General features: G+C 43.2%; 1 protein-coding gene across 1 annotated transcript in view; it reads right to left on the reverse strand.

The window, feature by feature from the left end:
- Positions 1–17,001, reverse strand: part of LOC126474639 (aminopeptidase N-like) — a 177,851-nt gene that overhangs the window by 134,601 nt on the left and 26,249 nt on the right. Inside the window, exons 3-5 of the mRNA XM_050102117.1 lie at positions 15,302–15,494; positions 13,390–13,496; positions 994–1,143 (exon numbers count right to left, since the gene is read on the reverse strand). Of these exons, the coding sequence (XP_049958074.1) occupies positions 994–1,143; positions 13,390–13,496; positions 15,302–15,494 (450 nt within the window). The remainder of the gene's footprint in view (positions 1–993; positions 1,144–13,389; positions 13,497–15,301; positions 15,495–17,001) is intronic.

A 17,001-nucleotide genomic window follows, 5' to 3' on the forward strand; every position in this document is an offset into this window, starting at 1 on the left:
ACTGCCAGCAATACTTAGCTTCTGAAACACTTTCAGACTTTTTTCTTTCATTATGGTCTGCTATAAGGTGTTCATGAGATTACCAGCAATTCTGAAGAATAATTACACATACATTAACTAGGTCATCGTGATAACCTATCAAAAACAAATATCACGCCTGGTTACCTGGAAGAACCAGTGACACATGTAAGTGTCACCCAATTTGAAGACACACAAAATTTTATTATTTAGCAACAATCAGAAGCTGGAAATCGCAAACTGTGCCACGAAGGCATAGAAAGACCAGCTTGAAATGTCTTGTGAAGGGAGACCTATCAGTTTCTCTAAAGGAAAGATCGTCAATTTGCGCATCAATCCTATCTTCAGATGTGCCTGTCAGAATTGTTTTTTTACACAAATACGGAAAACAATGCAGTATTAGAATGCAGTATGCGAATTATAGCACAAAAGATATCTAATTAGGGGATTACTTTGAGCGTACATTACTTTCAATTCGCTATTTTCACAGCTTTTTGTCATTCAAATCTTTTACCGTGGTTCAGGCAGGACTACACTGAGAGAAAAAGGTACTTGGTCTACAGAAAAGTTTTATTATGGTCTCCATGTTTCTTGTAGCTAACGTCTGTCGTTAAACCGCGTTACGTATTAACTATAAATTATTTATCGTGTATGGTGATGCAAGAGGAGACCTAAGATGCATTACAATACAGTGGTTGGCCACTAGCCAGCGCAGGTAGAAGCTATTGTGTGTCGTTTTCTCATAGGTGAATTTCATTATGAATTATAGCGCTGTTTCATTTAGCTGTTGAGTCGTAGTATGGGTCTGATGGTTGGCACGTATCCTAAAAAAAATGATAATCACTGACAAATAACTGTTCCACGTCTACAGCGCCGCATGTTTGCACCTGGTTCCTGACTGAACCCAGCTACGTAGACTTGGCAGCAGCCAGAAGCGGTCGCGGTCGCAGTACGGACCGCTGACCCGGGTCTCACCTGGACGTGATCAGCGGGGTGTTGGTGAGCACAGTCCAGCGCGGACGCGGTCTGAAAGTGAACATCCAGGTCGCCTTGATGGCCGGCTCGTCGTAGCAAGGCATCGTCATACGAGCCCCCATCTCCGCGAACTGCGTCGCTGCCAGCCACCTGTAACAGCAGAACCGCGTACCGGTTATGAACACTTACCGACAACTGATAATAACTGATGTTAGACTGGTTACTCGACCCCAGTTTTCAACTGTCGTTACAAATTCGCTATGATTCAGGTTCAGCGTATCTGAACATTTTTCACTGACGTCCTTACATAGCACTGCATCTTTACCGATTTCAGCAACACTGACCCATCAACTTCATTTCAGTGCATTAAATTAATTTCACGTAGTTGCTTAGTTGTTCGCTGTGACAGCTGAGTCACTGGATACATACAGTCATTACTAACGGAGACATCATAAAGAAATGGAAATGATCGTATAGCATTACAGAACGATATTCACTCTGCAGCGGAGTGTGCGCTGATATGAAACTTTCTGGAAGATTAAAACTGTGTGCCGGACCGAGACTCCTAGTTCGGGTCCCGAGTTCGAGTCTCGGTCTGGCACACAGTTTTAATCTTCCAGAAAGTTTCATATCAGCGCACACTCCGCTGCAGAGTGAAAATCTCATTCCGAAAACATCCCCCAGGCTGTGGCTAAGCCATGTCTCCGCAATATCCTTTCTTTCAGGAGTGCTAGTTCTGTAAGGTTCGCAGGAGAGCTCCTGTAAAGCTTGGAAGGTAGGAGACGAGGTACTTGCAGAAGTAAAGCTGTGAGGACGAGGCGTGAGTCGTGCTTGGGTAGCTCAGATGGTAGCCGGCACGGTAGGTCAGCGTGTTCGGTCAGAGGGTTAGCTGCCCTCTGTAATAAAAGAAACTGAGTGAATGGATCAATAACGAGCTTCAACGGGCGTCAGTTGACGTCCGCCACGAACAGTTGCAACGAACTATAACGAACAAAATGAGATTAAAAAAAAATGGTAGAGCACTTGCCTGCGAAAGGCAAAGGTCCCGAGTTCGAGTCTCGGTCCGGCACACGATTTTAATCTGCCAGAAAGTTTCATCGTATAGCATTGTTGGCCGGCAGGCCCCATGCGAGGGAGTTCGGCCGCCGTATTGCAAGTCCTTTTTAGTTGACGCCACTTCGGCGACTTGCGGGTCAATGATGATGAAGGACACACAACACTGAGTCCCGCCGGGAATCGAGCCCGGGACCCTTGCGTGGTAGTCACAGACGCTATCGCTACGCTACGGAGGTGGACAGAAGACATTATACTAAATAACCATTGTTCATTTTATACCTATACCTATCACAGTACTTTAATTGAGCTCTGCGTTGTAATTTATTATTATAAAGGATGCCTCCAATAAAACCGGTGCGCCGATGTTACTTCAAGTAACAATGAACTAACTAAAAAATAATAGCTACAGGTAACAGTAACATTATAAAGCACGTAGTTACCTATTTACGAGGATTGAATGAGAAGTAATGCTTCCACCTTCGTTAATTGAGTTTGGATGGGAATATTTTAATAAATCAAACCCAGAAATAATCCTTAATATTTAATTACCCATACTCACTTTTCCACATAATCACCATCCAGTTGGATACATTTCTGCCAACGATGAACAAGTTTTCTGAAGCCGTCACGGAATAACTTGACACTGTTTCTGCAACCACAGTCTCACAGTTCTCTCCACGTCTTCATCAGAAGCATAATGACGTTCCCGCAGATCGTCTTTCATTGTCGGGAACAGATGGAATTCATGCGGTGCTAAATCTGGACTGTATGAAGGATGCGGTACGGTGGTGAGATTCAGTAGCTGAAGTTCTGCTGTAGTGGCCCGTGAAGTGTGACGTTTGGCATTGTCATGCTGCAGGAAAACATTTCCCTTTTCCATTCGGACCCCTGTTAGCCGTCGTTTCAGAGTTCGCAGCGTTTTGATGTAAAGCTCTGAATTTATTGTTGTTTCGAGATCAAGGAAATCAACATGGATAACACCATGTGTGTCCCAGAACACTGTGGCCATGATTTTTCCAGTTGAGGGCTGAGTCTTGAATTCCTTTTTCTGGGGCGAGTCTTTCTGTCGATATTCCATATACTGACGTTTCGTCTCCGGTTCGTAATGGTGAACCCACGTTTCGTCTCCTGCCACAACTGAATGGAGAAAGGCGTCACCTTCATTCTCGTAACGAGAGAGGAGTTCCTGGCAAATTTCAAGTCTATGTGCTTTCATTTCAGGAGTCAGCATCGGGGGTACCCATCGTGCACAGGTCTTCCGATAGCCAAAGAAAGCAATATGTCACCCACACGTTTTTGCGAAATGCTGATTGTGCTTACAATTTCTTTGCTTGTGAAACTCGGTGGTTGCTGTCACAGGACGTCCAACTCTTTGTTTGTTACGCAGGTCAGATGTCCCCGCCTCAATATCTTTAAACTTACTCGTCCAACGACGCACAGAACTCACATCAACACAATCACCAGGAACTGCTTTCATTCCCTGATGAATCTCCTTTGGGGTGACACCTTATGTTGTCAAGAATTCAATGACTGTACGTTGCTTAAACGGCATTGACCGACCGTCTGCGCAGGGTTCCATACTTTACACTGTAACAACAGAACCGTTCAATACTAAAGCTTCCCGCCAACTGGAGTTGTAGAGAAGGGCTACGGAACAAGCCAGTAACCCGCCGGCCGGCCGAAGTGGCCGTGCGGTTAAAGGCGCTGCAGTCTGGAACCGCAAGACCGCTACGGTCGCAGGTTCGAATCCTGCCTCGGGCATGGATGTTTGTGATGTCCTTAGGTTAGTTAGGTTTAACTAGTTCTAAGTTCTAGGGGACTAATGACCTCAGCAGTTGAGTCCCATAGTGCTCAGAGCCATTTGAACCAGTAACCCGCCGCATGCCAATGATGTCAACTGTTGAAGAGTTACGAAGGTGGAGGTATTACTTTTCAGTCAACCCTCGTATAAGAGATGCTGGAAGTGGTGGCCATGGACATCCAGAAATCGCTGACTTCGCGCGATGACGTTACCAGCAACACACTGTAATTCTGCAGCCGTGATGTTGTAAAATTTTCTAGTAATGTTCCGTTTAAGATCGTCTATTGTGCGAGGACTATCAGGATACATTTTGCTTTTTAGTGTGCGCCGTAAATAAAATTCACACGATGTTAAGTCTGGGGAGCTTGGGGACCAGATGCCTCTACTATCAAGTCTGTGTTCAAGAAACACATTGGTGGTGTGGGCCATACTTTGGTTGAATGTATGAGCGGTTGCTCCATCTTGTCGAAATAATGCATACGTCTCTCTACATATGTTAATTGAGCGTAGAAAGAGTCAAAGATCTCTAGATATCTGGCACTGTTCAGGGCGTAACTGAAAAATATGGGGCCAATAATGCGCATGCCGGACAACGCACAACAAAGATTTAGCTTCTCCGAGTGGAGAGTTTCTTTATGCAGAATATGTGGGTTGTCCTGCGACCAGTATCTGCAATTCTAGGAGATTACGTAACATGACAGATGAAGACAGGCCTCATCTGACATGAAGTAAAGGAAGGTGTCCAAGTAACCGTCAGCAGCTGATGTTCACAGCCAGTTACAATAATGAACTATTTTTTCCTAATCCTCAAATTTCAACTCTTGCGCCATACTCACGCGATACGTTTTTCATTTCATATCTTTTAGTATACGGTGTACGAGATACACCAACCAGCTGCGGTAACCTCCTTACCGACTTGCGGGGACGGGAAGAGAGCCAATGTGCACTCCGTGTGCAAAGCGGGGGGAGTCATCCAAGATGTCGGAAGGGTCCTTCGGGATGCCATGAAGGGTACAGTGTGCAGCCAACTGCAGGTGGTGGCTCATGTAGGCACTAATGACGTGTGTCGCTATGGATCGGAAGAGATTCTCTCTGGTTTCCGACGACTATCTGAGTTGGTGAAGACTGCCAGTCTTGCAGCGAGATGAAGCCAGAGCACACTATCTACAGCATCGTCGACAGGACCGATTGCAGACCTTTGGTACAGAGCCGAGTGGAGGGTCTGAATCAGAGGCTCAGACGGTTCTGCGACCGTGTAGGCTGCAGATTCCCCGACTTGCGCCATAGGATGATGGGGTTTCGGGTTCCGCTAAATAGGTCAGGTGTCCACTACACACAGGAGGCGGCTACATGGGTAGCAGGGGCTGTGTGGCGTCGACTGGGCGTTTTTTTTAGGTTAGACAGTCTTGGGAAAGATAAAAAAGGGCTCCAGTCTCAAAGGGTACAGGGCAAAGAAACGACGAGAATCGACCAAGCAACAGTCGGTATTGTAGTTTTAAATTGTCGTAGCTGTGTTGGAAAAGTACCAGAGCTTCAAGCGCTGATAGAAAGCACTGAAGCTGAAATCGTTATAGGAACAGAAAGCTGGCTAAAGCCGGAGATAAATTCTGCCGAATTTTTTAGAGGTGCAAACCGTGTTCAGAAAGGATACCTTAAATAAAGTTGATGGTGGTGTGTTTGTGTCTGTTGGTAGTAGTTTATCTTGTAGTGAAGTTGAGATAGATAGTTCCTGAGAATTACTATGGATAGAGGTTATACTCAACAGCCGTACCAAAATAAAAAGTTGCTCCTCCTACCGACCCCCCCCCCCTCAACTGTTCAGATGATATAATATCTGAACGGTTCAAACAAAACTTGAATCTCATTACAAACAAGTACCCCACTCATACAGTTATAATTGGCGGAGACTTCAATCTACCCTCGATTTGTTGGCGAAAATACATGTTCAAAGCCTGTGGTAGGCAGAAAACATCTTCCGAAATTGTACTAAATGCTTTCTCTGAGAATGACTTTGAACAATTAGTCCATGAGCCCACACGAATTGTAAATGGTTGCGAAAACACACTTCACCTCTCAGCCACAAATAGAGAGCGTCATGACGGATACAGGTATTAGTGAACACAAGGTCATTGTAGCGAGTCTCAAAACCATACCAACCAAAACCACTAAAAATAAACGCAAAATACACTCCTGGAAATGGAAAAAAGAACACATTGACACCGGTGTGTCAGACCCACCATACTTGCTCCGGACACTGCGAGAGGGCTGTACAAGCAATGATCACACGCACGGCACAGCGGACACACCAGGAACCGCGGTGTTGGCCGTCGAATGGCGCTAGCTGCGCAGCATTTGTGCACCGCCGCCGTCAGTGTCAGCCAGTTTGCCGTGGCATAAGGAGCTCCATCGCAGTCTTTAACACTGGTAGCATGCCGCGACAGCGTGGACGTGAACCGTATGTGCAGTTGACGGACTTTGAGCGAGGGCGTATAGTGGGCATGCGGGAGGCCGGGTGGACGTACCGCCGAATTGCTCAACACGTGGGGCGTGAGGTCTCCACAGTACATCGATGTTGTCGCCAGTGGTCGGCGGAAGGTGCACGTGCCCGTCGACCTGGGACCGGACCGCAGCGACGCACGGATGCACGCCAAGACCGTAGGATCCTACACAGTGCCGTAGGGGACCGCACCGCCACTTCCCAGAAAATTAGAGACACTGTTGCTCCTGGGGTATCGGCGAGGACCATTCGCAACCGTCTCCATGAAGCTGGGCTACGGTCCCGCACACCGTTAGGCCGTCTTCCGCTCACGCCCCAACATCGTGCAGCCCGCCTCCAGTGGTGTCGCGACAGGCGTGAATGGAGGGACGAATGGAGACGTGTCGTCTTCAGCGATGAGAGTCGCTTCTGCCTTGGTGCCAATGATGGTCGTATGCGTGTTTGGCGCCGTGCAGGTGAGCGCCACAATCAGGACTGCATACGACCGAGGCACACAGGGCCAACACCCGGCATCATGGTGTGGGGAGCGATCTCCTACACTGGCCGTACACCACTGGTGATCGTCGAGGGGACACTGAATAGTGCACGGTACATCCAAACCGTCATCGAACCCATCGTTCTACCATTCCTAGACCGGCAAGGGAACTTGCTGTTCCAACAGGACAATGCACGTCCGCATGTATCCCGTGCCACCCAACGTGCTCTAGAAGGTGTAAGTCAACTACCCTGGCCAGCAAGATCTCCGGATCTGTCCCCCATTGAGCATGTTTGGGACTGGATGAAGCGTCGTCTCACGCGGTCTGCACGTCCAGCACGAACGCTGGTCCAACTGAGGCGCCAGGTGGAAATGGCATGGAAAGCCGTTCCACAGGACTACATCCAGCATCTCTACTATCGTCTCCATGGGAGAATAGCAGCCTCCATTGCTGCGAAAGGTGGATATACACTATACTAGTGCCGACATTGTGCATGCTCTGTTGCCTGTGTCTATGTGCCTGTGGTTCTGTCAGTGTGATCATGTGATGTATCTGACCCCAGGAATGTGTCAATAAAGTTTCCCCTTCCAGGGACAATGAATTCACGGTGTTCTTATTTCAATTTCCAGGAGTGTATATCTATTTAAAACAGCAGTAAAAATTAGCTTGATGCCTTCCTAAGAGAGAGTCTCCATTCCTTCCAAGCTAATTATGTAAGTGTGGACTAGATATGGCTCAAATTCAAAGATACAGTATCGACAGCAATAGATAGTAGATTCATACCGCGTAAGTTAGTAAGGGTCGGGACTGATACAGCATGGTACACAAAACACGTCAGAACACTGTTGCAGAAGCAACGAAAAAAGCATGCTAAGTTTCACGGAAGCTCAAAATTTAGTGCGGACGTCAATGCGAGATGCTTTCAACAGTTTCCACAGTGAAACATTGTCTCAAAATATGGTAGAAAACCCAAAGATATTCTGGTCGTATGTAAAGTACATTAGTGGCAAAAAACAGTCAATACCGTCACTGCGCGATAGCGATGGAGATGTTACCGATGATTGTGCCACTAAGGCGGAGTTATTAAATACAGTTTTCCGTAATTCCTTGACGAAAGGAGGCGAAGTAAATATTTAAGAATTCAAAGCCAGAACAGCTGTTAGCATGAGTGACATAAAAGTAGATATCTTAGGTGTTGCGTAACAACTGAAATCACTTAAGAAAGGCAAGTCTTCCGGTCCAGATGTCGTGCTAATTAGGTTGCATTCAGAGTATGCAGACACAGTAGCGCGTTTCTTAGCCATCATACACAACCGCTCACTTGACGAAAGGTCTGTTCCTAAAGACTTGAAAGTAGCACAGGTCACACCAATATTTAAGAAAGGAAATAGGAGTAACCCATTGAATTACAGACCCATATCACTGACCTGAATTTGCAGTAGGATTTTGGAGCATATACAGCACTCGAACATTGAAGAAAATGAGTTATTGATACACAACCAACACGGATTCACAAAATATCGTTCTTGTGCAACTCAGTTAGCTCTTTATTCCCATGAAGTAATGAGTGCTGTCGACAATGGATCTCAGATTGATTCCATATTTCTAGATTTCCAGAAGTCTTTTAATACCGTTCCTCACAAGCGAATATTAATCAAATTGCCTGCATATCGAGTTTCGTCTCAGTTGTGTGACTGGAATAGTGATTTCCTCTCAGAGTGGTTACAGTTCGTAGTGATAGACGGTAAATCACCGAGTAGAACAGAAGTGGTGTCTGGCGTTCCGCAAAGTGGTGTCATAGGCCCTCTGCTGTTCCTGATTTACGTAAATGATCTAGGTGATAATCTGAGATTGTTTGCAGATGACGCTGTAATTTACCGTCTAGTAAAATCATCAGACTATCAATTCCAATTACAAAATGATCTAGAGAGAATTTCTGTATGGTGCGAAAAGTGGCAATTGCCGCTAAACAAAGAAAAGTGCGAGGTCATCCACATGGGTACTAAAAGAAATCCGATAAATTTTGGGTATACGATAAATCGCACAAATCTGAGGGCTGTCAATTCGACTTAATACCTAGGAATTACAATTACGAGCAACTTAAATTGGAAAGACCACATAGATATTATTGTGCGGAAGGCGAAACAAAGACTGCACTTTGTTGGCAGAACACTTAGAAGATGCCACAAACCCACCAAAGAGACAGCCTGCATTACACTTGTCCGTCCTCTGCTGGAATATTGCTGCACTGTGTGGGATCCTTACCAGGTAAAATTGACGGAGGACATCGCAAAATTGCAAAGAAGGGCAGCTCGTTTCATGTTATCGCGCAATAGGGGTGAGAGTGTCACCGATATGATACGCGAGTTGGGGTGGCAGTCAGTGAAACAAAGGCGGTTTTCTTTGCGGCGAGATCTATTTACGAAATTTCAGTCACCAACTTTCTCTTCTGAATGCGAAAATATTTTGTTGACACCCACCTACGTAGAGCGAAATGATCATCATAATAAAATAAGAGAAATCAGAGCTCGAACAGAAAGATGTAGGTGTTCCTTTTTCATTCGAGAGCGGAATGGTAGAGAAGTAGTATGAAAATGGTTCGATGAACCCTCTGCCAGGCACTTACGTGTGAATTGCAGGGTAACCATGTAGATGTAAATAGGGGTGGGGGTTCATAACGTCCATGCGCGTTCTGGGGGTCCTCACTCTCGGTAGCCTATTCCTCCGCACATTCTGCACGGATCCTACAGCCCCCCTCTTGCACAGATCTTGAATAGTGCTCGTCGTGGGAAGTGTCCTACCAGGATATATCGCTTGAAAGATTTCCTTATATTCCTTGACTGGACCTGTCTTTATGTAACACTCCACAATATCATTTCAGTGTTCTAATGCAAACTGGCCCATATCTATAAGATCTCAACAGTATGAGCTCCACATAACAACTGACGCTCGAACACACAGCTGCACTCAACTTTCCGGTAAATGCAATGTAGCCAACTTTCGGACAGTATTGTCATTTCATATGCAATTCGACTAGAGATGATTAACCGTTACCTGACACGTACCGGTTTTATGCGGGACAGCCGTTATTTACAAATGTATTCATGATGATGGTAGAAGAGCTAAACTTAATTTATATTTAAGGACAAAAAAATAAACAAAGAAACTCAAAAAATGTTTCAAATGGCTCTGAGCACTATGGGACTCAACTGCTGAGGTCATTAGTCCCCTCGAACTTAGAACTAGTTAAACCTAACTAACCTAAGGACATCACAAACATCCATGCCCGAGGCAGGATTCGAACCTGCGACCGTAGCGGTCTTGCGGTTCCAGACTGCAGCGCCTTTAACCGCACGGCCACTTCGGCCGGCAAGAAACTCAAAATAACATTTTCTACCAGTGAATGAAACAGTAAAATAAATTAGCTGTTGAGATTAAAAACGTAACTAAACATAACGTTATTTAAAAAGACTGACAAAGTACGAGTATTCCGAAACTTCCTGGCAGATTAAAACTGTGTGCCGGACCGAGACTGCAATGGTGTGCGACAAACATTTAAGGACCAAACTTCGATTTCAAGGAATCCCCAAGTGATTATAACCTAGTAGGCTTACAGTAAATAGTACAAGAAAAAAATACAGTGCAATGAAATGGGACAGTGACAGACTTTTATATCAAAATAATTATCAGTGACGTTGAATGGTCATACAGAACAGTGCACGATGAGTGAAACAAAGTAAAGAAAGAAATACCTGAATTCGAAGAACTGTTACTGGTAGTTCCAATTTCAGAAAAAAAGAAACATATCGGTACTACCAGTGCAAAATAGTAAGCAGTTAATGTTGCTTAGAAACGAAATAATCAGCAAGTGTAAAAAGTGAAATAGATAAAGAGAGAGAAATATGAAGAAATTGATAAGGAAATGACTGTAGACAGAGCATTTGTTACAAACAAAGAGAAATAATAGACCGTATCTAGAAACGAGATGAAAACGCATTCGTACCAGAAAAACACATAAGAAATCACACTTATGTTCAAAAGAAATAAGGGAAAGGTGTAAAAAGGTGGCAGTCAAGAAAAAGATCACGAAAGATGACAACGAAGCATGGTTATTGAATAACAGTGAAGTATAAGATCAATGAATTTAATAATAAATTATAAACATGAAATACATACAGTAAAATTAAGTAAAATAACATTGAGAGCACATGATGATAAAAGGCACATTTTGAATAATGGAAGAAATACATTTCCAGTAGGGCGTTATAGTTTACTGTAGATATGCGGTAAATAAATCTTTATCACTAATTGTACATAATTCATTTAGCATCATTAGTTGTATATATTTCATTAATCATTATCACTAGTTGTAAATATTTATTTAATCATTATTATTAGATGTATGTATTTAACTTATCTTTATCATTAGTTGAATTTATTTAATTCATCATTAGTCAATATTTCATTTATCAGCATTAGTTGTGGATATATTTCATTAACCATTATCATTAGTTGTATATATTTAATTAATTGATCATTTTATATATATATATATATATATATATATATATATATATATATGTATATGTGTGTGTGTGTGTGTGTGTGTGTGTAAGTGTGTGTGTGTGTGTGTGTGTGTGTGTGTGGATATCAAGTGATCATATTGGATTCATTTCATCACATGAGGCAGAGACATAATTTATTATCAATATGTTAGATTTAGACATCAAACTGAGATGCACCAAAAGTGGGCTTATTTTATCGAAGTGGTAAAATTCGATAACGACTGCTTAACAATGGTCTAAAATCGTAAGAAAATGACTCATTTGGGGGATTGAGATGCAACATACATTTTACACCTACTTGTCTAGAATGTGTAACACTGTCTATATACCACCAGAATTTCGGAAAGAAAGTCATCCATACAATTCAGAAGATTGCACAACCGACAACTGTGAAAATGGTCGCACAAGCAGCCTAACAGATCGAGCATCGGAGTTCCTAATAAGACTAATACATTGAAGAATGGAAAAGAAAATTGAGGATCTATTAGATAACAGTTAGTTCGGCTTTAAGAGAGGTAAAAACACAAAAAGGGTAGTTCTCACGTTGCAGTCGATAATCGAAGTAAGACTGAAGGAAAATGAAAACATATTCAAAGGACTTGTTGACCTCGAAAAAGCGTTCGGCAATGTAAAATTCTGCAAGATGTTCGACATTCTGAGAAAAATAGGGATATGCTTTAGGGAAAGACCATGAACGAATTTCTCGGATCAAAAAGGCTGTAAGAAAGGGTTGAAGTATTTGGCCGCTACAGTTCAATCTGTACCTCGAAGAAGCAATGACGGAAGTAAAAGAAAGGTTCAAGAATATGATTAAAAATCAAGGTGAAAGGATATGAATGATAGATTCGCCTATGACACCGATAACCACAGTGAAAGTGAAGAAGAATTACAGGATCTGTTGAATGGAATGTACAGTACCGAGTATAGATTGAGAGTAAATCGAAGGAAGACGAAAATAAAGAGAATCTTCACATCGGGATTGATCATGAAGCAGATGAAGTTAAGGAATTCTGCTACCTAGGCAGCAAAATAACACGCGACAGGGTGAGCAAGGAGGACATGAAAAGCAGACCAGCAGTGGTAAATAGGGCATTTCTGACCAAGAGAAGTCTACTAGTATCAAACATAGGCCTTAATTTGAGGAAGACATTTCCGAGAATGTTCGTTTGGAGCACAGCATTGTATGGTAGCATAACATGGACTGTTTGAAAACCGGGACACAAAAAAATCGAAGTATGTGAGATGTGGTGCTACAGAAGAATGTTGAAAATTCGGTGAAATAATGAGGTAAGGAATGAAGAGGTTCTCGGCAGGATCAGCGAGGAAAGGAATATGTGGAAAACACTGACAGGGAGAGCGGACAGGATGATAGGACATCTGTTGATATCGGTGACGGCACTAGATGGAACTGCAGAGGGTAAAAGCTGTACAGATTGGAATACATCCAGCAAGTAATTGAGAACTTAGGTTACAAGTGCTACTCTAAAATGAAGAGGTTGGTGCAGGTGAGGAATTCGTGGTGGGCCGCTTTAGACCATCAGTCAGAAGACTGAGGACTCAAAAAAAAAAAAAAAAAAAAAAAAAAAGCCTTTTCGTCTGCCCCATTGAGACTGTCCACAGATGTAATCTTTCCCATTCACATCGTAAGCCACTTCAGTCAGATCAAACCGACTGTCCACGATCGTAACAATTCAGAAGCGAACTTGTAGCTACAACTGGCCATTTCCATTGTTCACAATCTTCTGGCATCGATCACTACAGCCTGACTGGAGCATTTGCTCTGATAGAGGAGCTCTGATGGTTGTGTTGCAGCACGAGCAGTCTGAAATTGCTTTTGGCGACAAGTGAAGGAAGATTAATGTCGATGACGATGTTCATTACAGACGCAGCTCAAGCTCGGAATGGAGGAAAGGCAGGGGAGGCAGTCGGTCGTCCGGCATGCGCGACCAATGTGTTGATGTGCGAGCCACCTCGTTCGGTTTGGCTGAGGAGGCTACTCACCTGGTCTCACCGTCCTCCTCGTAAGAGCTCCGATAGAAGCCGTCAAGTCCATCACGAATCTCGCCGTTGAACTCCATCCGCAGAATGTATCTATCACCAGCAAAAACCTGTCAAGAAACACAGAACACAGCTTGAATCGACTACTTTGTCTTTCCAGATTTGTAGATTGTTTGTAGGTCGTCTTGTGGCGTCCTAGGATGCACATATACTTTTCTTCTTTTCTAAATCATGCTGTCTAATCAAGTACTATAGAGAGAGCAAGAGATATAGTTTACACATTTGAACAGCAAACTACATTGTTGTAGAGTTTAATAATTATAATTTTGGAAAATGACGTTTGTCAAACTCGGACAATAACACACCCCTCTGATCTTTCAATGAGATCGTTCACTATTTTAAAAGAGTTGCATATAAAATGCAGGAAAATAACAACTACTTGCAGTAACTATGCACTTGAATGTTCAATAATTCCTGAGAGGCTACTATCGACACAATTTAGGTCTCATACAAGAAAATTTTCAGGATCACATCAGGTTATAGAGAGAAGACATAATGTTTGGTTTTCAAGTTCGTCCGGGCGCTCCCATCCTACAGTTCTGTCAAAAGTAGCCTGAAATCGAAGATGTTATTGGACCTGCACGAGCGAAACACTTTACAACTGCGTGAATATTCAGTTATTGAAATTGAAGCCCGATGACACGCTAATAAAAGAGTAAATTACCCGCAAGTAGGTCTAATAATTTACTGTTCGCCAATAAAAATTTGGTTGAGAGAAGTTATTAAACGCAAAATGATTGCGTTTTACTGTTCATTTAAAATCAGAGTGCTCGAAGAGATTTTCAAATTCCAAAGGTCTAATAGGTTATTGCACTTTCACTTGTGATCGGAATTGCATAGGATGATTTCACGGATGCTCCCGTGCCATTGCGCTAGCCTGGCTCATCAGAAGCAGTCTCGAACAATACAATCTCAGTCACCTTACACAGATTCTAGGTCACGTAGATGAACCGCCTGATTTTCTCAAAACAACGTTCACAGCAGCCGCATGGGGTTTAGCTTGCCCAACCACTTTCATTTCTGCATTCTGAACGCCTTTGGCCCTTAGATGCAACGGCGGAACGATTAAACTCGTCGCGTAGTGCAATGTTAAGTTATCACTTACAACCTGTAGCCCTGCCCACATATATTTACAGAGATACTTACATGTCTTATTATACCAGCAATATTGCTATCCTGTTGTATAATAGGTAAAGAAAACTCATGATTAAACTCCGCAAATCGCTATCATGCGGATCATAGTTTTAAAACAAAGTGTACATCGCTGCCTAAAGAAGGAATCCCCCTAAGAATATGACAACTAAACGTAGTGTTCCATCTGCGAACTGGGTTTAAGGTAATTGGTGCTTTAGTTACAAGAAAGCGATAAAATAAAACCGTAGAACTTATCGTACACAGTGGGACGAACCTACCTTAGGAATCAGGCATAATTCAGGAGAAATAGGGAAAACGTTAAATACTGGACATTCAATTGTTCCTGTCACATTGAACAAATAAGTGCTTTGGCGATTTCTAATTCACACTATTTCCGTCACTGAAAGGAATTCAGCGTCGTAGTCGGCAATAGGTCGGAGGACGGAAAAAAAATTAATTAATAAGTATTTCTTAAGTAATAAATTTTGAAGTGTTATGATATTTGTAAGATAGATTTGCTCAAATAACGTTTTATGGTGTGGTCGTCTTGACATCTAATGTAATTGACTACGATTTATTATTGTAGCACTAGAATTTCAGTCGATTGGGTTACCACTGTTGCAAAATCGCCGCAAGAAACCGTCGGATTATGGGCAGAGTTGCTTATTGAATGTGTGGTGAACTGTTGATGGCTTGATGGCCAGAAGTGCATTCGACTCACCTCTCGCTCGAGGGTGATGACAAGGAAGTTACTGCCGTCTTGCAGCTGTTCGTAACTGGAACCGATTGTCGTCCTGTTGATCGTGACGTTCAGAGACGTCACGGTGACGCTGCTGTGCAAGGTGAACGTGGTCGTGTTGCGTAGAACATCGATGAAGATGCTGTTAGAACCGTTGTAGTGGAACGGCACATCCCTGTGGACGCAGAGTTCAAATGGTTCAAAAGGCTCTGAGCACTATGGGACTTAACATCTGAAGTCATCAGTCCCCTAGTCTTAGAACTACTTAAACCTAACTAACCTAAGGACATCACACACATCCATGCCCGAGGCAGGATTCGAACCTGCGACCGCAGCAGTCACGCGGTTCCGGACTGAAGCGCCTAGAACCATGAGACCACAGCGGCCGGCGGACGTAGGGTGCATCCTCTCCCTCGTCATTTTCATTTCTTATGGTGTAACGAGTGATTCGCTAGCTCAAAGATTAGACTATACTCTACATATGAGACACTGATGTGAATGTAGAGGGTGGGCTTAGATACGCCGCCATTGATACTGAACATAGTTTGTTTGACCAGACTGTCTAAGCATATAAGACGATTCTTCAGCTCTTAGATTCTATTAGATATCGTATGGTGTAGGCTAAACATTTGTAAAGTCAGTTGGCACCAAATGCGTTCAAATCAAAAAAGTTCCTATTGAACGATTCGGATTATTTTCCATATCAAGTCTTTTACAATTGAATAGAGTGTCTACTTTACCATTTACTGCTGACACTGATTTTCTGATGTTGCGGTATGTTTGCAAGGAATGTAAACTGCCCTGCTTCGTGGCCGGACGTTTAGAGCAGTTACCAGCGATTTTCACGAATAGCTTCATTTCGGACATTGGTAATTACAGGTGTAAAGATAAAGCACAACAGGACTACGACGCTAAATGCTAATGAAGATTGAAAAATGTCGGGAGGATAGAGCAAACGATGGTAAAATTTAAGAAATATATAGAACATACAGAGGTAAGAGGAAGGAATAGAGGAGATAAAAGAGAACTGAAAGGTAACGGAATGGCCCATTGTATGACCAGGGGTAAGACAAGGAAAGAAAACAGAGGAACGAGGTGATATTTGTGGATGAGACCGTCGCACTAGGAAGAGTACGTGTAGAAAACCTATGAAAAGTGCGCAAAACGCCTAAGGTGAAAGATGAGAGAGCAGACCATGCAAAGAACTCTACCAGAATTTAAGGATAATGTCACTGGAGTTCAGATTCAAAATGGCAAGATTTTCTCCACTTGTAAAGTGGGCTTGGGTAGAATGACCGGAAGAGTAGTATGGGGAGTAAAGCATTCATGGATAAAAATACAGGAAACAAGTGGGTTGTCGACTCAGTTAGGACTGGACTGAGATGTAGATGAAGATGGAAGTGAAGGAAAACTGGAGAAATAAGAATACCTCAAATAATACGACAAAGACCAACAAAAAAGATCATGTTTTAGGAGCAGTATAATACAAAATTGAAATCGTGCTATAGGAATCACGAGTTGACGACTACCCGCCGCCAAAGAGCTCCGCCCAAAACCAAAAGCTCTCTCTTGTACTGGCACTGAGCCAGCTAGGACGTGTTTCTGTGAACTTAGGTCCGTAATGACTGGCTTACATTCATAATGCATCACCTCTCTGTTCCGGTAAATGTTATGATCTGACT

Source organism: Schistocerca serialis, chromosome 4 (assembly GCF_023864345.2).
Source record: "Schistocerca serialis cubense isolate TAMUIC-IGC-003099 chromosome 4, iqSchSeri2.2, whole genome shotgun sequence".
NCBI lineage: Eukaryota > Metazoa > Arthropoda > Insecta > Orthoptera > Acrididae > Schistocerca > Schistocerca serialis.